The 25,068-nt window shown below is 37.5% G+C and overlaps 1 protein-coding gene across 5 annotated transcripts; it reads left to right on the forward strand.

Annotated features, from left to right (window-relative positions):
- The first annotated feature begins 1,047 nt into the window (after window positions 1-1,047).
- ATG16L1 (autophagy related 16 like 1) lies at window positions 1,048-24,548 on the forward strand. Of its 5 annotated transcripts, none has more exons than XM_081953695.1 (19): window positions 1,048-1,188; window positions 2,098-2,322; window positions 3,625-3,718; window positions 5,222-5,327; window positions 6,043-6,116; window positions 6,205-6,456; window positions 7,289-7,354; window positions 8,679-8,765; window positions 10,135-10,191; window positions 11,119-11,221; window positions 13,332-13,437; window positions 13,988-14,058; window positions 15,655-15,726; window positions 17,803-17,923; window positions 21,043-21,148; window positions 21,803-21,952; window positions 22,249-22,296; window positions 22,710-22,811; window positions 23,147-24,548. In XM_081953695.1, the coding sequence occupies exons 2-19, from the start codon at window positions 2,208-2,210 to the stop codon at window positions 23,238-23,240; spliced, it is 1,824 nt and encodes a 607-aa protein (XP_081809821.1). In that variant the 5' UTR covers window positions 1,048-1,188; window positions 2,098-2,207; the 3' UTR covers window positions 23,241-24,548. The 5 variants fall into 5 exon arrangements, with proteins under 5 accessions (XP_081809821.1, XP_081809822.1, XP_081809820.1 ...); XM_081953696.1 differs by lacking the exons at window positions 1,048-1,188; window positions 10,135-10,191 and adding exons at window positions 1,317-1,758; window positions 10,376-10,423; XM_081953694.1 differs by lacking the exon at window positions 1,048-1,188 and adding an exon at window positions 1,319-1,758.
- Window positions 24,549-25,068: the final 520 nt, after the last annotated feature.

Genomic DNA, 25,068 nt, shown 5'->3' on the forward strand with positions numbered 1-25,068 from the left:
AATCTTATTGTATCAGTAATGCAAGAGCTAAGAGCTTTCTAAGAGCTTTAGAAAATGGAATGACATAAATGGTATAAACAAACAAACATGCAAACAAACATGTCATTTATTCATTACCTGGGACCAAAACAGTTTTACATTGAAAAATTAGAAAATGACCTTGTAACCAATGATAAACCTAAGTAATCAAGCCAAGTTTCTAAATCTTCAAAATGGTGTTCAACTGAGGTCTAGACCTGAAAAATATAAAGTGAGTGCAAAAGTTATGTATAGTATGTTTGTTTAATATGAGTATTACAGTTTAGTACAATAAAGTTTCACATGAATATAATTTATGAAAATTTCCTGCCTAGTAATCCCTAGCCTGTTTGTGAGAATGCTGTAAATAACTACTGAAGAGTGTATGCAGAGATTGGATGGATGGATGGATGGATGGATGGATGGATGGATGGATGGAAGGTGCACACTGCACAGGAAGGTTATTTATCACAGACAAGATTCACCCATGTACATAAATTAAAATTCTATAATGGCAAGGAAGCTCAAATCAATACAATCCCTCAAATGTCTTCAAAACATAAAATATTTAAAGCTACTGGAAAATAAAGATCACGGGGGGAAAAAGATATTTGGAGCATATTGTTTTCTACCACCTGTTTCTACTTCACTCTGTAAAGCCGACATAAAATTACAGCTGACATTTTCTTTTGCTCCACTCCTAAAGCAGATTGTTAAAATCGCCCCATTTTTAAAAGGAAACAAACTTTCCCTGCCATCCTTGTTTAGGAGGAAAACTGAAACTGATGGGCAGCACCCGTTTCCCGAAAGCGGAGTTGCGCGATCCGTTATCATCGCTCGCGCTGAATTAACCGACCGGAGTTGAAGGAGAAAACATACGGAGGATACAAACTCGGCGCCATAAAAACAACACGCCAATTACAACACAGAGCTAAGATTTATAGCACTATGGTTTACTTCGGTGCTTCTCGACCTTGGCGGCTTTAAGCTGTGTGGACTTCAACTCCCAGAATCCCTGGGATTTACTCAAGTGGGCTTCGCTGACTGGGGAACTCTGGGAGTTGAAGTCCTCCAGGCTTAAAGTTGCCAAGGTTGGAGACCCCTATAATCTACGCGGCATCTGCTGGCAGAGAAGTTGGGCTGAGCACCGCGTGGAAGAGGAGGGGAAAGGTAACGTCGTCCGCGGCTCGCTTGAGGTGAAACTGAGCTCAGTGTATGCATCCCAAAGAGCGCTTCTCTAGCGATCTGTGTAGCCGAGGGTAGCGATGCCCCAATTCCCCGCCCAAAGTGGCGCGCAGCAAAGGCGCCTCTTCCCAGCATCCTCGCCTAAAATGGCGTATATCCAGGGGGCCCTGACGAGCCTCGTCTGCAGCCATTTTCTACCCCGCTTTGGCCTCGGCGGTTGTCGCGCAGCCATAGTTTAATCAGAAAGGGCGCTCGCAAAGGACGGGCCAGCGAGGTAGTTAACTGATTTAGCGACGCGCCATCGCGCGATCCATTCTCTGCAGGAAGGGCGGCCTTGTGAGTCAGGCACCGAGGTTGGAGCCTAAATGTGATTAGTCTGCGACGCAAGGAAGAGAAAGGCCGCTAGTGACGCCATCTCTCTCGGACCAAGGGGAACTCTGTAAAAGACTCGCGGAAATGGATGGGGGCTGCGACCCGATCGAGGGGTGCCCGGAGGGGCCTTCCAGGTGAAGGCAGCACTCAACTGCCCCCGCTCCTTCTCCTTGATGGTCAGCGGTGAGTTTTTCCCGTTGGTTTGGTATCTGACTAGGTGGCTCAGTAAGAAAGACACTGAGCTGGTCGATCAGAAAGGTCGGTGGTTCGAATCCCTAGTACAGATGCGTGAGCAAGGGGTTGGACTAGATGATCTCCAAGGTCCCTTCCAACTCTGTTACTGTCTGTTCCCGGTGGGCCCGGCAGCCAGGATGACTAGGCGCCTCCCAATCTTCCTGGTCCCCTTCCACTTTCTCTTCTGGTCTTCTCGGACGTGACCCCTTCCTCTTTTTTCCCCAACCCCGATCGGGCTGCCTGACTTGCCTAACAACTGCCTTGTTATCTCTATCCTATTCTTTATAGAGTCTTGGATCCAGCTGTCCTACTACACCCACTCTACCATAGGGGAAACCCGAAGCCAGATGACTTGGGTTTTTGGGGGCAGGGTGTAACGTCCCTGGATCTCCGGCAACATGTCTGTTGGACTTAAGACCTCGAGCTTCCCCACCTGGAAGCGGCATATCCTGGACGAACTGAAGCGTCGAGACCGGTTACAAAGACAGGCCTTTGAAGAGATCATCTTGCAATGTAAGAGTTTTTGGAAGAATCAACTGAAAATCCTCACTTTAAGTAGCAGACCAGAATTGCCAGTGAATTCAATTATAAATGTTGTGATTGCTCGACTAGATAAAGGATGGATTTTTTGCTACTGTAGTTTAATTAGTTTGGTTGATGAGGTTTTGGGCCCACTTAAGTAAAGTTTCAGTAAACTAGCAAAATTTCCCAATTAACTATTTTATAATGCAATTGAATTGAGTACAATTTTTCTTCAATAGATTCCAGAAAATAAATCTCAAAAGAGAAAACCAGGAATGATACCTTGTATGAAAAAAGGAGTGTGTGTTACTAATTTTATCTTCACCTATAATTTTATACATAAATTTATAAATACATTATTGTTTCTAAGGCCAGGTTCACATAATACATTAGGCTAAAATTTGTTCACTGTTTTGTGATTCTCTTGTGTTGTGCAAACTGTCATTTTGGGGTTTTGGGGGGCACTTCTATGTTATAGACACCCAGACAATTGATGAATTCAGTTAACTGGATTAATGTATTATATAAACAAAGCTTTAGAATGTGTTCACTCCAATGAGGCATAATGCTATTTGCATATTATATTTGTGTGTATGTGTGTGCGCGCGTGCCTTTGAATCAAGAGTTTGGAAAGAGTTTCAGAAATGGTTTGTCATTGCCTCCTTCCAAGGACTGAGAGTTACTCAGCTGGCTTCATGCTAAAACACAACTAAAACTCTTGGTCTCCTGGAGCCTGGTGCTTTAAGCACTACACCAAACTGGCCCATTTTTGTGGGCTTGGGTTTGTAATACAATATAGATTCCCAACCCTGAACTTTGAATACTTCTTGTTTACATTCTGCTAGGGACAAGGAATCTTCTCATTGGTTCAATAGCATAGGGAATTACTTAATTGCTTGATATATTTGTTCTCAGGCCAGCACCCGTTTGATGAAAGAGAGGTTTTGCAATCTGAAACAATATTTTGTGATTACATCAGAGAACCCCTTCCAGATTCTGTTATTCAAAATACCAGGTTATAAAGTAGAACAATGCCTTATTAAATGACTCATTCATTTACATAAACCTAGTTGTAGAAGTTGGACTCATAATCCTATTGTGTACTGTGAGAGAATGTCTTCTTGGTAAGGCATGTTTTCACTGCAATACAAGAGCATGTCTGAAATAGGTATAATTTCTCTGTAAATGTTTACATCAATCCAAAGAGTATAATGACAGCAAACTTATTAATCGACTGCACAACTAATAACGTTCTTTTCCCATTTTTAAAAATTTAATATTTCGGCCTGTTAGATAACAAGCTCTTGGAGAAGTCAGATTTCCATTCAGTGCTGGCTGACAAGCTACAAGTGGAAAAGTATGATTTGCCAAGCCGGCATGAGATCAGGTACTTGTTGAATCAATTCTAGTGAGAGTTACTGTGGCTTCTTTAAAACCAACAATATAAAAGGACATTTTGCTCTTCTGTGTAATATTCATTACTATTTTTTTTACTATTAATAGCTGCTGCAAAACTTTGTGTTTGGTGCTGTATATGTTGTACACGCTTTATTATGTTAATGTAATCTTAATTTTATAACATATAGTACTACATTGATAGTAGTATAGCCTTTATTGTCATTGTACATCATGTATACAATGAAATTGGTGTGTATACAACAAAATTGATCATAAGTAACTTATTTCAGTGCCGTTTAACTTCAAATAGTCACAAACTGAATGGTTGTAAACTGAGGATTACTTATATAGTACATAAGTAATCCTCAGTTTACAACCATTCAGTTTGTGACTATTTGAAGTTAAACGGCACTGAAATAAGTTACTTATGATCAATTTTGTTGTATACACACCAATTTCATTGTATACATGATGTACAATGACAATAAAGGCTATACTACTATCAATCTTCACATTGTCCCAGCATTCCCCATGCTCAAGTGATCAGAATTCTGGTGCTTGGCAACCAGTATGTATTTACAATCATTGCAGCATCCTGAGATCATGTGATTGCCATTTGCAGCCCTCCCAGCAGGCTTCCAACAAGCAAAGACAATGGGGGAAGCCAGATTCACTTAATGACCACATGATATACTTAACAAGTACAGTGACTCACTTAACAACTGCCTTGCTTAACAGTGGAAATTCTGGTTCCAGTTGTGGTCCTAGGGCAAGGACTACCTGTGATAAGTTATGCAACTAATGCAAATTACATCAAATTGTGTAATGTCTTGCGAATATATAAATTCCTGTGGTATTATATTATTAAAATGATGTTCATAGTATACTGAATGATTTCATTTTTCTTTGGACATTTGGAATGATAGATAAACTCTCCTCTCACCAGACATGCAAATGGTCCTTAAACGGAGACATCATTCTTTTAAATAGAGATCACTAGTATACAGTATCAAGATGAATGGTAATTGCTTAATGTAATCTCAATGAAATGTCAGTGGAAAATCAATACTACATATAGAGATATTCTTGTTCAGTATAGGTCCTTGCTTAATGACCATTCAGCTACAGTTCAAAGTTACTCTGGCAATGAACAAATGGTACTGAGTCCTGAGAATTCCAGCCATTGCCGTGTCCCTGTTGTCATGTCCCTGTTGAATGTAATTTCCAGCATTCACTGCTGGCTTTCCACAAGTAAAGTCGATAGAAAAGCCAGCAGTAAGTCACAGTCACTGTCCTGTGAGGTCTGTGTATAATAACAGCAACCAGAACTTCAGAATTGCTTTGCTAAGCAATGTAGTCACATGGCTTCATACTTTATAACCTGAAAATTTAGTGATGGAAATTCTGGTCCCAATTGCCATTTATAGGTTGAACATCTGCATGATTAAATAAATTTATTTAATCTTACCTACTGTTCCTTTGGAAAATTCAGCCCAGGACATGATGGTGCAAGAAATGACGCTCATCTTCAAGAAGTAGCTCAATTAAGGATTAAACATCAAGAGGAATTGACAGAGCTGCACAAGAAACGGGGCGAGGTTAGGAAAAAAATATGCTTACTTGCAGCAGTACAATGCGCATACCGTTATGTATTTTTGTCTATCCCATAAGTTTCAAAACAATAAAATGTATGTCTAAAATAACTTTTTATAGTGAGCAGTCAGACTTTCAGCTTTTCTGTTGCTTTCATTGTAATAAAAAATACATATTTATTATTGTAGACAGTGCAGCATATATTCCATTTTTAATTAAGATACTTTGCTTTTGTGATGCTTTTCTTAATCTGTTACTAGAAACCTGGAAAATGATTTGTGATGCTTATTTCTTTTAAGATTCAGTATTTAGAAGCTTAGAAAGGTACACCTTATGGTACTTTTCAGCTACATCATGTAGTCATGATTTTCTTTTCATTTTTGTACATATTGATTGTTTAAGTTTGTTCCATATGGGTTTGTGAATGTGCCAAATAAATGCAGAAAATCTTGTTTTTGATTAAGAGCCATAAGATACATTCTTAATAAAGTGCATGCACCAAAAGAGACACAAAAAACATTGTCTATATTAAGAATCGTGGATCTTTATTAACATAATTAACATTGTTTACTGCCTAGGCAGGGGGTTGGACTAGAAGACCTCCAAGGTCCCTTCCAACTCTACTATTGTATTGTATTGTATTGTATTGTATTGTATTATTATTAATATTAATTTGACATTAACATTAACTATCATTCCCCCCCCCCTTTTTTTTTGTAGTTGGCTCAATCTGTGATTGACCTAAACAATCAAATACAACAGAAGGACAAAGAAATACAAATAAATAATGTCAAGTGAGTAAAATCCATTTATTACCAATAGAACTTTATCTTGGTCCTAGCTAGCTTCAGATTTTCATTATATTAGTTGCTTCCATTGAAGAATTGCAGAATATTTACAGAAGATATCTGAACTGGAGACTGAGTGCCATGATTTATACAACAAGCTTCAAGATCTTGAGCAAGCTAATCAAACTCTTAAGGATGAATATGATGCTCTCCAGATCACCTTTACTGCTCTTGAAGAAAAATTAAGAAAAACCACTGAAGATAACCAAGAACTGGTAACCCGCTGGATGGCAGAAAAGGCTCAAGAAGCAAATCGCCTCAATGCAGAAAATGAGAAAGATTTAAGGTATGATAGTATTTTCCAGGTAAGTGTGTGAGTTCAAACTAAATCTATTAGAACCCATCCGGAATATTTTTTCTTTCTTTCTTCCCTACAGACATGCCCTGTACGTCTTTTCTTATTATTATTAACAGAACGTTTGGATGTGATTTTGAATCCTTTAAACTATAGAGTTTCTTCAAGTTGAGCTCAAGTCCTAGTGACACATCCATACAGTATAAAAATGGCTTTCTGTTGCCTTTCTGGGAATGTTTTTCAATTTCCTAGTTTGATCTGAAACTGATGTTAATTCTAGACTGAGTCTATTGGTTTAGATATAATAGCCACTCCTCATTTTTCTTGGTGTGTTTTTTTTTCCCATAATGAGGAGTGGCTATTATATCTAAACCAATAGACTCAGTCTAGAATTAACATCAGTTTCTGTGATGGAAATAATATCTGATAATTCACAATGTATCAGTATGGAGTCAGTTCTTAACATATGATGCACTGACTAGAGCTATTTTATTTAAGAAATTGAGTACCCTGTAAGAATTACAGAATGACTTCAATCATCTTAAAACTGCCTAGTTAAGATAAACATTTTTGGGCAGTTAAGTTTTCACTTGGGCTTAGAGACATGACAACCAGCATACTCTGATTCTTGACACTTTTACTAGTGTCAAGATATAAATACATTTTGAGGCAACAAGTCTGTCCACTGAGATTTCTATCCCAGGGAGCTTAAGGCGATCATTTCTCCTAATTATCAATTCCTTAATATACTTTGAATACAGCTGTTCAAGTGAATATTGATAATATATTACAGAGTTGACATGTATTTCCTAATATCTCTTAGGAAAAGGCAAGCTCGGCTTCAGAAAGAACTAGCAGAAGCTGCTAAAGAACCACTGCCAATTGAACAGTAAGCATTCATCAGTCTAATTACTTCCTAATGACAACATTATTTCCATTTTCAGGCTGAAAATATACAAATGAATTATCCAAGTTGCATGCTTATTGTCTTCTTACTCTTCACCAGCATTCCGATGTAAACCGTGTGGTCAAATGATAAAAAGATTCCTAATTTAACTAGCAACAACTGTGGAGACTGGAGATAAAGATGGTGACTATTTTATTAGGTTGCCAGGGGGAATTATCTTCCCCTTCCCCAACTGTGATAGTATGTGTTCCTAGAAAATTGTTAAGAATCAGAAGTAGAAGAGCAAATGTATTTATTAGCAGCTGCTATGGGGGAGCATTAATGAATGTTCATTAATGTTTTCATCTCCTTTTTTAACGGAACCATAATAGGATTTCCTCTGCCAAGCTAAAATTTTAATTTTTTAAAAAAAGTATTATTTTTAACTTTTCAGCAATACTTTAATTATTATTTTTATATCACTTAATTTTTGTAACTTCAGATATTTACTGACTTTACAGTTACAATTTGCAGTAGCTTTATTGGTTCTATATTGACTCAGATTGTTTTTCTTTATTTTGCTTTTTTTATCTTGGCCTTCTGAGCTTAACACGTTCCTTACAACTCAATGGCTGCATCAAGTGGAAGAATTAGCAATTCATCAGATTAACCAGTCATTATTTTTCCCCTTTAAATAATTATATAGGCATCTGACTGTTTAGTTTAGAAGTTACTGTATACAGAACATACTTTTCTTTAAAAATAAATAAGTTTATTTTTAAGTGTATTTGTATTTTAAAGTTTATTTGTTTTAGTGCATTGACACAGTTCTAAAATTATTTTAAAGTACAAAAAGTTTATTCCTTCTAACTGTAAAAGAAGAGGCAGAACCTGGAGGTAAAATCAAGAGAGGAATCAAATCTGGAATAATTACGTTCTCTCAACAATCCAAGCCACGGGCCTCCCTTCCCTGAATTCTGTTAATTCTTATCTAGTGCCAATTTAGTGCTGATGATTAGTATAGGATTGAGCAATACTTAACCTGTGATCCTGATTCTTCACACCAGACCCCAGCTTAATTTCCTCAATGTATTATGATTGATATTACAAGAGGGCAAATAATATATTAGAAATTATAAAAGGCAAATAAAATACAGCCATGGCATAGCTAATTCTGTTGTTCAGTTATTGTTCCCATCATCTCTAAGACCTATGCTATTAAAAATGGAAGTGAAATACTGTATTTGAAATAGTAGGGCAAGAGATCTGTTTAATATGAAATGCCTGGGGTTCTTGAACATTCAAGGAATGATCTGTCTTTCTTCAGGGATGATGATATTGAAGTCCTTGCTGATGAAACCTCCGATCCAGCTGAGGAAACATCTCCAGTTCGTGCTGTCACACGGACAGCAAGGTAATATATGAGCAGAGATGTTTTAAAATATATTTTTGAAAGAGTTTGTGAAATATTTTTATGTGAGGAAAAAAAATCATAGGCATTCCTGATTTGCTTCAGGAAATTCATTTTGAGAAGAAAATAATTGAGGAAAAAATGATTCCTGGATAGATGAATTATAAATTAATTGATAACAGATGCCAGTATGAAAATAATTTATCAACTATATGCCCTTGTAATAAAATGAGAATTGCACAGCTGATGTTTTTTGCTCCCATTTATTTTTAATGGGATACAAATGGGAAAATTAACTAGTGAATTACGCCCAGAGGAAACACTCCAATAGTTATAGAGTGATGTTATTTCTACTGAATTTCTTTGTGGAAATGTCTATTTTTCAGTATCATTAGCTGGGAATGTTTCCAAATTGTAGGGCTCACAAATATAGGGAAGGTGTCTCTCTTTTTCTATCCACATCTGCTTTTTACCATAACAGTGTTAATTCCTGACACTGGAAAGAGCAGTGTAAATAAAGCTTTTGTGGCCTTGAATTTAAATGTGCTTTATCAGTTAGGAAATGGTATCTTACACAGGGCTGTACTCCCAGCCCGGGGGCCAGATGCGTCACATGTTCACCCAGCCCACACCCAGTTTAGCAAAGGAGGGGAAGTCCTGATACGTCACGTGACGCCACCGTGACACCACAAGTTTGACACACCTGTCTTACAGCTTTCAAGAGTTGGGTTTTTACCAACATTCTCCGTTTCTTTATTGCAGACCCATGTCATGGTAATAGTAAAGGGAGACTCAAATCCTCTCTGTGTAAATGTTAACAAGATCAAAATTATGAAGCTTGCAATTGTTAAGGACTGTGCTAGTAAAACTTCAGGTTTATAAAACATTGCCTTTCTGGACAGTTTGTCCATCTAATGTTGGTGACAGCTGCAAATAATAGATTATTTGACAAATTTCTTTCCAACTCTACATTGTAATTGAATCTGCAAACAAAGCATGCAGAACCTGAAGTCTTTCCATTTAAACTGGCTTAAAAGCAAAAACATTTACACTTCCTGTTAAAGGCTATTATCGGCCAACCATCACATTAGTCATGAGAATGCTTGGGAATATGTTCTGCTTTCATATAAATATTCCTTTAATTTTATTGTCAAAATTCCAGTGAATTCTATCTTTTAGGGAGCCTTTTTCTTCTGCTCCTAGGTTCAGTTCATAATTGTTTATGCAAGCTTTTGACTTAGAACCAAGATGGTGGCTTTTTGTGCTGTCCTGTTGCCATGTGCTTTCCTTGCTGAATGTGGGGCTTCGAAATTGAGAGTTATGGGCTTGTGTGTTCTGATCTCCTTGAAAACTGTCCTCCCCTTCTCTTTAGTAAGCGACTCTCCCAGCCCACTGGAGGCCTTCTGGATTCTATCACTAATATCTTTGGGTAGGTTGGTATGCATTTACCTTTTCGTTACATATTAGTTCAATATACAGCAGCACTTCAGTGATACTAGGCATTCAAACAATTTTTCTTATGTCAAGCCTTCTTCTAGCTCCTATCTCTCCTTTTTCTTTTGTGTTCAACTCCTTACTTCTGCTGTGTGCTGACCTCTGATCTTTCCCTCCAGTCTGTCTGAGTCTCCCCTTTTGGGACATCACTCTTCTGATACTGCCAGGTGAAAATTTGCTTGAAATTATTCACACTTAATTTAGCATGTGATGAGGGTTGCTAAATAATTGTCTCGTTGTTGTTTCTGTAGAATTAAAAAGACATTCCAGTTAAATAATACGTAGGTATATCATGGATGCATGAGTTATAACTACTTAGGGATGAAATGCTGGACGTAATGTACATGATTGCTGTGCCCAGTCATTTTAGTTATTTTTTTATGTTATGTAGAAGCTCTCTGTTAATAATAAAATGTGAGTTTTAAATTAGGCATTCATCATAGATTATGTACCTTAGCAACTAAACAGAATTTGCCTCGTATAAGAAAAAGGACTTAACAATAGTAGATACTTAAATAAATATTGGTGTACCTCAACTCAAACAATTTTAATTTGGGATTCAGTGCCATAGTTGTAGTAGGTGATAACTTTCTCCCCATTTCGTCATAAGGAGTTTTTTTGCAGTTGTTTGGGTTCATGTGAGAAACTAGATGCAAAGGCTATAGAGGAGTCCCTAATGTGCTTAACCACCTCTGGGTATTGATTCCCTGTTTTTGTTGAATACTTACATTTGTTTTAAGACTCCTTGCCTTTTCTTCCATTTTTACTTATTGTGTAGTTGAGGTCATTCTCCTGCCTATAGTCTGGAGACATAGCTAATTTTCCTTATATATTTATTTGCGTATCGATGTAACTTCCTCAGGAGGCGTTCTTTATCCTCGTGTCCTATCCCTCAAGATAATACTGATGCACACCCTACTGCAAGCAGAGAGGTCCGACTACCCAACATAGCACTGTGTGTCTTTGTAAGTATGTCCTGGATTCACTGTCTTAAAAAATTAATATGTTTTACTTAAGTAGTTTTCCCATTTACTTTTGGGTGATACTTTGCAGTGTAAGCGTGTAAAGTGCTTCAAGTTTTTCTTCATGTTCAGTCAATTATTTCTTTGTTTTCCTGATGAGATGCTGCATGCTCCTGACCTGGCTAGCCAGAAGGGCTTTTGTGACTTTGGAAAGAATTATAACGTAGCTTTTGCGACAAGAAATGGGGTCTTTTAAACCAGCCAAAACCTGAAAAATGCTAATAAATATTGAGGTCAATGATGATTACTGAATGGTCTGATTGCACTAATGAAATTACACATCCACAACGTCCAGAGCTCCCAACAGTTTTCTTTTCTTTTCTCCCATCCATGCTCCAGTAATGCTGTCAGATGTTATGAAGCTGCTGACATTATGTGGGTATCGTCAGTTCATGTTGCTTGCAGTCGAAAGCACTTAGAGTTGACTCTCTCCCAACAAAACCAGTCAAGGAGCTGACAGTTCTGGAATGTGTTCTAACGTGCATGATCTTTAGTTTTCAAGCTGAGACCTCTTTATTTCCTGCAAATATTTTTTTTCTGACTCAGTATCATTTTTCTACTTTTAACTTCTGTAGTAGGTTTTTTTTTTAATTAAATGCATAACGTCATTAAAAAATATGATCACAGATAGAATACTTTTATGAATGACATGGAATAAACACAACAACAAATATGTTTCTACAATGTAAGCATTTAATTCTAAACTGTGTGAAATCATTTCATATTGTACAAGTACTAAACATAAGCTAGGAAAAATACATACAAACATGCAGACACAAATACAAATTTAGCAGTTGATTTACTTTATAAAGAGGATGTGGTGGCTCAGCCATTAACAATCCTGAGCTTGTCAGCTGGGTTCAAGACCCGAGTGCTGTGCGACGTTGGGTGAACTCCTGTTACTTCTCCAGCTCCTGCCCACCCAGCAGTTTGAAAGCATGCAAATGCAAGTAGGTAAATAGGTATCACTTTAGTGAGAAGTAACAGTATAATCATGCTGGCCACATGATGACCACGGAAAAGTCTATGAACAATGCTGGTTTCCTTGGCTAAGAAACAGAGATGAACATTGCCCCCTAGAGCAATGGACAGGGGAAACCTTTACCTTTTAACCTTATAAATGCAAAATTAGCTCAAATTTTCTTTTTCATTCTGATACATAAGATAGTCAGATTTACTTCTTCTACTAATATCCCATTCTTTTCTTGACTGCTTTTCGGCATGTATTTTTTATCATTTCATCAGTATTTTGCTGAATGCAGCATTTTAGGAGGTAAATGCCAAAAACAGTCCCTAGGCCTTTATTCTGATTTTTTTAAGATAAGTTGTACATGTATTTAGTTTCTTCTTTTTTTTTTCATCCAATCTGCCTGGACAGGTCCTTGAAGTCTTCCTGGTAACACTTTTGAAGTGGTTAGCCATTGCTTTCTGCCTAGAGCTAAGAGAAAGTAACTGGCCCAAAGCAGTGGTGGGTTGCAGGCAGTACACCCCGGTACAGGCGTACCGGAACCTGCCCGAAGCACCGGATACCATTCCGGTACGGTGCTCCAGAGGCCCCACCCACCTGCCTGAGCACCTTACCGGTCTTTTAAGTCTTCGGCTCTTCCAAGCACGCGCACAGTGCGTACAGCCCCTGCGCGACACTCCGCTGAGCAGCTGGAGGCTTGCAGATCCGGTAAGACACATGTGTGTACTGCGCACATCCATGTGGATGACGTTGGGCCCATTCCAAGCGTACCGGTTGGAACGGGATCCGGAACCCACCACTGGCCCAAAGTCACCTAGCTGGCTTCATACCCAAGGCAGGATTGAACTTACAGTGTCCTGGTTTCTAGTCTGATATCTTAACCAAACTGAGTCTCATAAAGTTTCCTATACATAGTTTTGAACAGGAAATGCATACTGAAGAACTTAAAGAGTTTATATACTTTTGTGGTTGGTGTCACTTTGTTAGAACCTCGTTCAGTTCTTTTATGTATGTTGCTAGAGGCTGACAGATCTGGGTCCTGAAATCATCAGTAATTGTTGTCTGTATTGTTTTTCATCTTCTTAGGATGCACACGATGGGGAGGTTAACGCAGTCCAATTCAGCCCTGGTTCTCGTTTGTTAGCAACAGGAGGCATGGACCGGAGAGTCAAAATTTGGGACGTTTTTGGTGGTAAGTCCTTTAAAGAAATATAGATAAAAGGGACAAGAGGTTTCAATTAGTGGAGACATGCTTTTTTTGCTTCAGAGGTTGCTTCCATAGTTGATATCTTTAAAAGGTAGCTACAATTCTGAACTTAGGAATTAATGTAGGAATCCTGAAATAAATTCCTTAGTGCGTTGGAGAGATAAAATGTCTTTTCCAGACAATAGGAGAAGATATATGGGTCTAGTGATGCAGCACAATCTTAGTTTGATAATCCCTACCATTTCCATTAGAAGAATATAGTGAAATACTTTTGAGAAAGGTTTAGGAAAGAGAATTTTCTGTGCCCAAATTCTGAAGAGTATCATTCTAAGACGGAGTAGTCAAAACTGAGTTTTGATTCATAAAACGATATAAATCCGTTTTATGAATCAAGAAATAGAAATGACGTATCACTAATTCTAAATGATCAGTTCTGTGGTTTATATCTTTGAGATGTTTCTTAGCTAGATTGAATTGAAAACTGATGGCATTCAAGCTTTTTCTTGCCTCCTAAATCTTTTCTTTTGTATTACAGATAAGTGTGAATTTAAAGCCTCCCTATCTGGCAGTAATGCAGGGATTACTAGTGTAGAATTTGATAACGCTGTGAGTATGGATGTGTTTCTTTTTTGCAAATGTATTCTGTCCTGCTTCACTAGCCCCTCATTTATGGCATTTCCAGAAAAACAGTAAACAAAATAAATAAATAATGGAATAGGATTGAATTGCTCCACAATGCAGTTTGCTTGGTATCAGTATATAGTGACTGTTCTGGAAATACCATAAGTGTTAGATATTGATACCTTAAAACACTAATAATCAACTTCCTAAAATACTCACTTCATAAAATATTCTCTTGATTGTAATCCAAAGGTAATGAATTGCAAAATATGAATAATTCTATATTAGAAAAGCTATAATATTTCTCTAAGTCAATCCAGTCCTCAAATTCCAAAGTCAAGTTGACTTTTTCCCCTTGTCTTATAAGAAATCTAACTGGCCTCCCAAGTCAAAAGACATTTGATCAAATTATTGTCTCTAAGCAAAGCAGTTAATTTCACCACCTCAACTGGATCAATCACTTTTAAAAGCCAGTTTGGTTCAGTGGTTAAGGCACCGGACTAGAAAGCAGGGATCTTGAATTCTAATCCCTCCTTATTTTCTTCTTTCCATTTTGGGGCAGATAGCAACCTTCCCACTGATGTCATGTACCAAACAAAGTTCCATGTTTTTACCCCCAACTGATTATCTGCCCTCCCTAAAAGAAAAGCTCTGGGTTTTAATTTTATGTCTGATTTCCAAAATTTTCTGAACCCATAGTTTCTGATATGCCCATCCTCTTCTGTAAGTAATACCAATGTACATTAAAAGTCAAATCATCTTAAAAATTAAGCAATTGCTTAGAAGTGGTATAAAATTATCATCTTTTTAGTAACATTATTTTTTTCTATTTTTTTTCCTTTTGGAAGTACCCACAAAAGTTAGGCCTACTGCCTGTAAAATGAGTGGCTTTTGTACTTTGAGCATATACCATGAGCATGTTATTTTTTAATAATGCTAAAGCATATAACTTAAGTCTGCACTACTTCTGCAAGAGAGGGCAACAACGTTTTGCTGAGGTCAGTGATGAATAGTAAAAGGTCTGATTTGCCCAGAATATTGCTTCCCGTATCATTTAACTCCCAGCAGTACCTCTGCCATCAAGCTGTAGAAATGCTATGCATGGAATAATATTTGCTGACACATTGTGATATATTCAGCTTGTGTCCTTGTAGAGTATTGAGTAGACACCGCTGAAATTGTTATCCAACATAAAACAATAAAGGAGTTTTAAGTATTGGAGGCAATTAGATGGGTATTTGATCTCAGCTTTTTAAACTGAGACCTCTTAATGCAGCAAAACATCTCTCTACAGAACACTAGCAACAGAAAGAAGAATTAGGAATGGAAGAAGGAATGGATGAGGCAAATAAATGGGAAGATAATGGAGGGGAAAATTGAATCAGGTAGATGAGACGGGAGAATATGTAATGGTAATGAAGCTTAAAAGCATGTAAATAAACCCCAATTGAAGTGATAAGATTAGGCAATGGCCTAGATTGAGATAAGAGATCATAAAATAAGGTGAAACAAAGTTGCTTAGAAATTGCCGATTGTAAAAATGGTTATTATTGAAAACATTTAAAAAAATCATTTCCTTAGGGCTCCTACTTATTAGCAGCTTCAAATGACTATGCCAGTAGGATCTGGACGATGGATGATCATCGGTTACGGGTGAGTATTTCTTCTAAGACATGGCACATGTGCCTGATTCTGACAAGGTTATAGCTGTAAAAAAGATGTTAGAAATTGGGTGTGATAATGGATGTTAACCCTCAATATATTAAATTTTGAGTTTCCCTTTAATCATCTTTTACCTATTTTTATTTACGTGACTTGTTTGATATTTCCAACACAAAGTGATTTGAACATAGTATTTGGAAACGGGTATTAAGTATTTTTCCAAATTAATATGATTTTGAAAGAATTATATAATGTTATAATTGTGCATATATTTTAATAGTAACTAAACACTATAAAAATGGATAATAACAGCACTAGGTTGCCAAATTTTTAAAACTGGTTTGGTAAACCTAAAAATATATTCCCTATTCATTACTTTCCTTCGCTAATCCACTCCTTTTTTTTTAACCATAGCTCAGAAGGAGCGTGTTTTATATGCAGACAGCTTTAGCTTCAGTCCCTGAGAACCCTGCATTAAAAATTAGCAAGCTTCTAGAGCTGCTCTGCCATAGATTATGAACTGTTACTAGATTTGCCAATGATCTTCTGTATATTGCACCTTATTTAATAGTAAGTACAGGTAGTCCTCGACTTAACGACCGTAATGGAACCTGCCGATTTCAGTCACAAGTCATGATAGTAATTAAGAAAACCATGCATATGATCACCTCACTTAACGACTCCAATCTTTGTTCTGTCTCTGATCTAGTGCAGGCCCAAGCCTACACTGCAGCACCTTCCCCTGTTCCCCAAGCCTGCCAGGGACTCCTATATCCCCTCAGGCAGTCCATGTTCTTCTTCCCACTTCTGGATTCCTGAAGGCCTTGGGCCTTCTTTCCTGCCTCACAGGTTGAGCACTGGTCTTGGGCCAAATTTCCCACCCCATTGTTTCCCATACCCTTCTTCCCATCACAGCTTGGCCACTTACTTTTTTGAAAGATCTCCTTGAGCAAGTAGCCTCTCCACCACACAGCCTTCCTACACAGTGAAGATCACGTGGAGCCATCCTGGAAGCGGATTCCATTTTGGGAGTGGGAAGAAGGTTTTGGTAGTGCAGGGACCCAGTGGGGTGGGATAGTTGGGGGACTGTTCCAGCATCCCTGCGATTGGTCAAAAAACAGTTGAATTGTCAAATGCCCAAATTTTGTTCATGTGATTTGGGGGAGGGGGGGGGTACAGGCTGTAACTTTAGGCAGAGATCATAGGTTTCTTTGTTTGATGTCATTTTAAATTTTAATGGGCCCTAAATAAACACTTGTAAGTCAAGGGACTACCTGTATTAAATTATAGGAAGTTGGAAAGGACTTCAAATTGTAGAACTTCACTGATGGGCCAGAGGCCAGTTAATGGTTTTCTGAAGACAGTCAACCAAATATTCCTAGGAAACAAATGGAAACAGGATATAACAGTGAGCCATATCTTGTTGCATATTCACAGCACAGACAATTGTAGGTTTCATTTCCCAACCATACCTGTGCTTCATTGTTAAACACTAATGAAAGAAAAAATACAGGTAGTTTCGACTTACAACCACATTTGAGCCCAAAATTTATATTGTTAAGTGAAACATTTCTTAAGTGAGCTTTGCCCCATTTTATTACTTTTCTTGCCACAGTTGTTAAAGGAATCACTGCAGCTGTTCAATTAGTAATGCGATTGTTAATGAATCTGGCATCCCCGTTGAGTACTTGTCAGTTCACAAAAGATGATCACATGACCCAGGTCACTGCAACCTTCATAAATATGAATCGGTTGCCAAGCATCTGAATTTTGATCCTGTAACCATGGATCACTCGTAAGCGTGAAAGCATAAGTCACTTTTTTCAGTGCTGCTGTGTCTTTCAGCGATCACTAAACAAACTCTTATTAAGTCAAGGACTACCTGTATATGCAACCTTTTGGGGAGGGTCTGTTTCAGATACCAAAACCCTACTTGTATATCAAGGCTGTTTCTTAATTCTCAGTGTAGCTAAGTAATTCTTTAAAATTCTATTTCTGTTAAACTATTGAATAGTGAGACCAAGTGTTGTAAAAATTTGTTTTCTTACATAATGTCAATTTCTCTAGCACACGCTCACGGGGCATAGTGGAAAGGTTTTATCAGCAAAATTCCTTCTGGACAAAGCTCGCATTGTATCTGGGAGTCATGACAGAACACTCAAGCTATGGGACCTGCGCAGCAAAGTCTGTAAGGAAGCCGTTTCACAGTTTCCCACATGCATCAAAGGGACAAGAAGAACACTCATTGACTGATTACCTCTCAAAGCATTCCAAATTGCTGTTCTGTTAATCTTCTGATATGTATATGGATTCAAACCTGGCTTCTTCCCTTGGGGTAGGACACTGAAAATGAGGAATGTTACTAAAGACTCATTCCATTGATCAGTGGAACTAAACATTTTACTGTTGCCCCAAGTGTCATCTTTGGTAGTCACCACTGACTGATGTTTTTTAAAAAAATGATTTCCTAATAATAAGTGAAATAGGTGTTGATTTATAAATTTTCTTGACTTTGAAGCCATATCAGTCATTGGAGAAAAAATGGCTAGTCTGCTACTATAAAAAGACATGATCAGATACCAGCATTTAAAAGCTCTGATATTGTTTGATTTCCTATTACTCTTACCCACAGCCATTGGTAATAAGTTTCTTTTCATAGTATTTATATGATGCTATTAAAATAGTAACACATACTCTCTATGCCATTGTAGATCTAGGCTAACTTTGCTGTTAACAGCACTTGGCATTCTCCCACTTGGTTTGTGGTTTTCCTCCTGATAATGCAGATGAGGCACAAGTGGCAGCTACCATCTATCTCAGCTCATTTCTATTTATCGGTCTGCTAATACAACATTGATCCAAATGTTATCCAGGCATAAAGTGTGCAGGTCTCTTTGTGTGTATTTGCGCAAATATTACCGTGACCCACAGTTCAATAGTCATTGTTTTCACAACCAGAAAGGTATGCTGGTTTAAGAAAAGTATATTTCCCTGCTATTGGGCTGAGATTGACTTCTGTCTTTTGAAATAGGTGCTCAAATAAAAATGTATATTAAACAGTACTGCTGTCAGCAAAGACTAACCTTATACTATAACATACAGGAAGAGCTTCTAAATCTTTAAGCAGTTGAAGAAGTGGCCTTCTCCGTTGATGCTCTTTTTAATATATAGATTTTGTTTCTAAATTCTGTTTATAATAGTGTTCATACTTTGAATGATTTGATGTAGTGGCACCGCAAAAGATTGATGAGGAGTTAGTGGCGTTGAACCCTTTTTCCTTCTGCACATATAAGATACTCTAGCTAGCTGTTGCAAATTGTGTATAACTTGCAAGCTTTGTATTGCCAATTCCTCCATGTTCATGGAAGAAACAGCTTAGCAAGCTTTGTGGATTGCTTCATTATAAATCATTGTGAGCTGTTATTTAGATTGCTACTTGCAATAATTAAAATAAAGAGGACAACATATAGAGATATTTTTGGCAAAGGGACATTTATCTGGGGTTATTTATAAAGTAAACCATCAGGCCATCCCAGATGTTATGGGCTAGAGATGTGTGTTACTTAAAAGTTTCCCTAGCAGTGGGCCAATTGTCTGAAGTTGTATTACCAAACTATCTGTAGATGTGATTATATACTTCCATAAGAAAAGTATAAATGGAGGGCAAAAGCCTCTAGGGGGTCTTAAATCTTAGCCTAGACCAGAAGATCCAGGGAGATGGCTAATGGAGTAGAACAGGGGAATTCTGGGAGTTGAAGTCCACCCATCTTAAAATGGCCCAGGCTGAGAAACACTGGAATAGATAACAGTCCACTTCATCTCTGTGTGCACTTTGTGCCCTTCCTCTCCATCCTGCTTAGTTTTTTTTAATTAAATCTTTAAATTTAACGTATTATTTTAATGTTTTATTGTGTATTTTAGTCAATGTCTATAAGCTGCCCAGAGTTGCCTTTGGTAAGATGGGTGGCATTTAAGTTTGATAAACAAGCATACAGATAAAGTTGTTATGCAGCTTCCAGCTAGTTTAAGAGGTCCCTCTATTACTATTTCTGTACTGTTCATGATAATCTGAAAGGATGTAGATTAAGAACTTTTTAACTTTTAAATTTTACATAAAAAATGGAAATTTTAAACATTTATTTAATAAAATAGTCATTCTATTTCAGCTCAATTTGCTTCATAGGTTGGTTGTTGTGGGAAAAATAGGAGAAGGAAGAAGTATTAGATATGTTAGTTGCCTTGAGCTACTTATAAAAATAATAAAAGTGGGGGAAAATCTTTTTAAAAATGTGCTCTGAATTGCAGCCATTTTCTCCAAATCCAGAGAATCTGTTACCTACCAGCTAGTCACTGCTACCAAGTATAAAAGAAAAATATGTTTTTATTTATTAATTCGTTTATATAGCTGCTTATCTCATCAGAAGTGACTCTGGGCAGTGCATAACAACAGATAAAACAAAAGATACAAGAACAGGAAATACAAATATAAAAATCATAGTTAATTAATGAATATCTTAAAAATACAAGTATATGTGAAGGAAGCATACAAAATGACCCCCTGAACAGTGGAGCTATCTAAACAAATCTCCAGTTCCATGGAAGCCTCAGGCTTGGTCACATGATCTTAAGGGCCTTTCGGAATATGAGGGGATGGACCAATTTAATATATTCTTTAAAAAATGAGGAAATTGCTCTTTATGTCTAGCCTCTCTTTCCCCCCCTTGTGCTTCAGAAAATTACTTAGCTAGCTAATGTAAGTTCATATTCCTAGCTTTTTTAGTTCTTTCAAAGTAATAACCTTGAAAGGTAAAAACCTAATAAAGGCATAGGGTAGTTTTTGATCTATAAATTAGAGAAATACCTTTCAAAATTCTCTTCTAAATATAGATGGAGGAATTTTAGGGATGGTTTCTCTGAATTTCTGTAATTGAAGAAGCAATTCTGCACTAACATCTTAACAGAATTTGTTTTTCTCAGGATTTGAAATTGAATATAAGCATACAAAGACAAGGAATCTTGTCATCCCTGGAAATATGATAATACAGTGAAAGCACCTTCTCCTCCATCCCTTGTCTAACTCAAAACTACATAAGTGTACTCCCCCACGAGAATTCCTCCAGAATTTTGTTCTGATTGCAATATCTTCAAAACAAATTCTCTGCCATAAAATTCAATAATATATAGTAAGGAAGAATATACAGTAAAATCTCGTGTGCTAACACTAGTTTAAATAACAATTTTAGGAGGCTTTTGCGGAAGAAAGATTGTGGATTCAATTACATGATGAGTAACTTCATTTTTTTTAAGGTATAAAAACGGTGTTTGCTGGCTCCAGCTGCAATGATCTTGTCTGTACAGAACAATGTGTAATGAGTGGACACTTTGATAAGAAAATTCGCTTTTGGGATATTAGGTGAGTGCAACTTCCTTTTGAAATAGGGAGAGACCATTTTAAAGTCACAATGATTCCATGTAGATAAAATGGAGGTTCAGATTCAGAACCTTTTGACTACAAAAGATTTTACATGTTTCAAATAAAGAGTGATTGTCTTGCAATGTGAACTCATGCACTTTGAAGAGTATGTAATTAATCAGACATGAGGAGCGATATATAAACAATACCTAAAGCCACACTATTGGATTTTTAGTTCACCCGGATCAAAGAACTTAAGTTAGAAAATTGGTCCTGCTTCCAAACCTAGGAAATCCCAACAATACAGGTGGTTTAATGACTAACACATTCACATTCAGCTTTTAGGAAGCTCTGTACTCTGGTGAAGAATATAATGCACTTAGGGCCAACAGGGAAAAATACTTTTCTTCAGTCGCTGCCACAAGAATGCTAGTATTCTAAAGTAAATTTACCTATTGCTATTTTAAAAAGGCTAGATTTAAACACTTTTTGTTCTAAGCGGCAAAGCAATGCATCACTTAATCTAATGAGCACATAAATTATGGTATTGATTACACCCTTTATCCACTGTAACATTTTTAATGAGGTTTTTTGTACACTACCAAGCAAAGTACCATTAAGGAAATGTTAACCTGTGCTACGTTTTGTTTTTAGAACTGAAAGTGTGGTACAGGAAGTGGAATTGCTGGGAAGGATTACAGCTCTAGATCTCAACCCTGAGAGAACAGAGCTTCTTACATGTTCTCGTGATGATCTGTTGAAAATTATTGATCTCAGAATCAATGCTGTCAAACATACATTCAGGTGATTATGGCTCTGCAGACGAGTTGTAGATTTCTCATCTTTGTCAAAAGCCAAAAATTCAGAGCTTGTTCGGTTGACATTTAATGGTAATAAGCAGCCTGTTCTTGGAAAATATCTTTGTCAACAGTCCATGACATTCTAATGTAGATATTTGTGCTTAATAAAAGAAAGAAAAAGACCTGATTGGTTTGATTATTATTTTTCGGGTTTGTGTAGCTAAGCTGTCTTTTTGTAGCTGCTGATAAAATGAACTGGAAAGATACATTTAACATTTTGTGGTGGTTTTTTTCTTCCAGTGCTCCAGGATTTAAATGTGGTTCTGATTGGACTAGAGTTGTATTCAGGTAAGAAGCTGAGCTACCAAAACTTGGGTTGGGTGCGGTATTTCCCTCTGGCTTTTTATTATTTGTATACAGTATATAGCACTACTTGCTTAGCACATTAGATTAGATAATTAGATGAAATTATTCTATATTGATATGAAACTTTAAGAATAGAATGACATTCTGTTCCCACTGGTCAGAAGAAAAGAAAATTCAGAGCATCTAATTAGTTGTAGTGCTTGTAGATGTTCATTTTACACTTATTTTTAGTGGTCTTGGTAGGAAAACTAATTTAGTGTCACTTTTGCAGTTAAATATATTCATTCCATTTGGTTAAAAGTCTGTTTTAGATTTTTGGGTGATTTCCATCAACTAACGACACATTGTACTACACGTTGCAGCAATGACATGTTTTTTTCTCTGTGATTTTTCAGCCCTGATGGAAATTATGTTGCAGCTGGCTCAGCAGATGGATCACTTTATATATGGAGTGTGCTCAGTGGAAAATTGGAAAGGACACTTTCCAAGCATCACAGGTGAGTCAAGATAATGCTGTTAAAATCTGAACCTTTACATTTTGGAGGGGAAACTAGCCTACAAGGCAGCCTTCCAGAAGCTGATGTTCCCTACATGCATTGTTGAGGCTATTACTTCCAGACTGCAAGCCTAATGTTAAGTGCTCAGAACATTACTGGAAAAGATGAAGAGGTCAATGGCAATGCATCTTTGAGCCAAATGTTTCTTGTTCTACTTAGTGAATAGCAATAATCTTCTAGAATAACTCTCTGGAGACTGAGTAACATTTCCTCCTTAATTCAAATTGATGCCTTTTGGGAATCTAATAACATTTATGCCATCTTTTTTGTTTCAGCAATTCCATCAATGCTGTGGCATGGTCACCATCTGGAGCCCATGTGGTCAGTGTGGACAAAGGAAACAAGGCGGTGCTGTGGTCTGAATTTTGACCTAAAAGTGCAAAACACTAGCTTGCCCCCCCAAAAAATGCATGAGAAGGCAAAGTGTCTGTCTGTCTAGAGAGGAGAGAAGTCCCATACCTGGCTCTCACCCAAGTTTATTTGCCCAGTGCATAAGCTTGCCTTTAGCAAAGAATTATTGATGCATCCATCAGGAAGAAAAGTGGATCCTGATTACAGCATGTTGCTGCTATCCTAACTTTCATAAAGGTTTGGGTGTGGAACCGGTCATTTTTAAAATGCACCATCTGCACACTGAAAAGTTTCTTACACCAGATAGCAGCACTCCTGAAACAATATAGCATTTCACTGTTGAGTGCTGTAGCAAAAGTTCCTGTATGCCCTGACTTTATGCATGTATTCATACATGTGTCGTCTTCTCTGATCTAGCTAAGAGAGGAGGTGAAGGATCCTAAGACATAGAACGGTTGGGATCCGAAGTGTTATCTCATTTGAGTAAGCCATGAATTTGGCAGTTGCATCTGTGGGACTTCTAGTACTTAGCAAATCACAGCTTCTTGTACCAGCTTGATTTGTGGCAGGCAGAACTGTCTGAAGTTGTATCCTCCAAAGCTTATCCAGGCAGCAGTGATACAGAAGCATGTTAATTTGCGCATTTGGGGTTTTAATTGTGGGATACAACCAGAAGTTCTGCTGTAATAAAGAATGTATGATAGCACGACTTGAGCACAAAAACCAAATCCAGAGCAACTTCTGCTATCTTGCAGTTTTATATTGAGGCCAAAGGACATGAAAGAAAATAAAAACCTGAAGCGGAATGTCCTGGTGCTGGCAAATCCTTATCATTTGCCTCTGACTTAAATGTGCAATATTCTTTCTGTGTTGGAGCTCTCTCTCTCTCTCTCTCTCTCTCCCTCTCTCTCTCTCTCTCTCTCTCTCCCCCTCTCCTTGCCATGGAGGAGGCTTCCGGGGGCGAGGTGTGTGTCTGTATCCTTCGGTGGTTAAATGCACAATATGGTTTGAGGAGAATTTGTGGCATTGAAGATTCATCAGCCAAATATTTTCCATATTCAGTGGGCTGTGATACAAGCCACCAGCATTAAATTGCCTTTTAATTTGCACTTTAATTTTTCTTCCTTCCACAACTTATTTTGTATTGCTTGTACTGGAGGGCAGGTGAGCAGGATTCTTTTGGATCTGGAGTTCTCATTAGAGCCCTTCACTTTGACAACTTATGCAGAGGAAAATGGAAAGTACATGGGACAAACTTTATTTATTGTACTAATCTGTCCACTAGTACTTGACTGATTATAAATAAACCAATATCCTGCTTCTAAACCTTCATTGCTTTTTCTTTATTTTTTTATCTGCTTTGGGTACAGTCATAGGAATGGAAAACAGTTTGAAGAGACTACTAAAGGCTCTATATAAAGTTTCAGCTGCAAATATATTTGCAAAACGTACAATGAAATGCTGGGGAAGAAGCAATAATGCATCTACTGTTTAAAAAAAAAAAAGCCCAAAAGCACAGATAATCAGAAACAGTTTTCAAAACTGACTGCCAACATTGTAGTGTAATTCAGTGGTGTGACCACATCAGGAATATCTATGTAGTTCTGGTTGCCGCAACCTCAAAAAGGATTTAATGGAGTTAGAGGTGGTTCCAAGGAGAGCAACTAAGATGATCATGGGACTCAAACTGCTTCCCTATAAAGGTTGCAACATTCGGGGGGGGGGGGTAGTCTACAAAAGAGGCAAAGGAGAGAGGATATGATCGAAGTGTACAAAACTCTGTATATTGTAGATAAAATGGATAAAGAGTAGCTATTTTCCCCTTCCGAAAATACAAGAACCAGAG

Source organism: Natrix helvetica (assembly GCF_964273705.1).
Source record: "Natrix helvetica genome assembly, chromosome: 5".
Taxonomy (NCBI): Eukaryota; Metazoa; Chordata; class Lepidosauria; order Squamata; family Natricidae; genus Natrix; species Natrix helvetica.

Coding starts and splice junctions, on each gene's coding strand:
- ATG16L1 (XM_081953698.1), top strand. CDS start 2,208: ATGTCTGTTGGACTTAAGACCTCGAGCTTCCCCACCTGGAAGCGGCAT. Junction 15,727..17,802: donor TGGATGATCATCGGTTACGG/GTGAGTATTTCT, acceptor CAATTTCTCTAG/CACACGCTCACGGGGCATAG. Junction 21,953..22,248: donor GCTGTCAAACATACATTCAG/GTGATTATGGCT, acceptor TTTTTCTTCCAG/TGCTCCAGGATTTAAATGTG.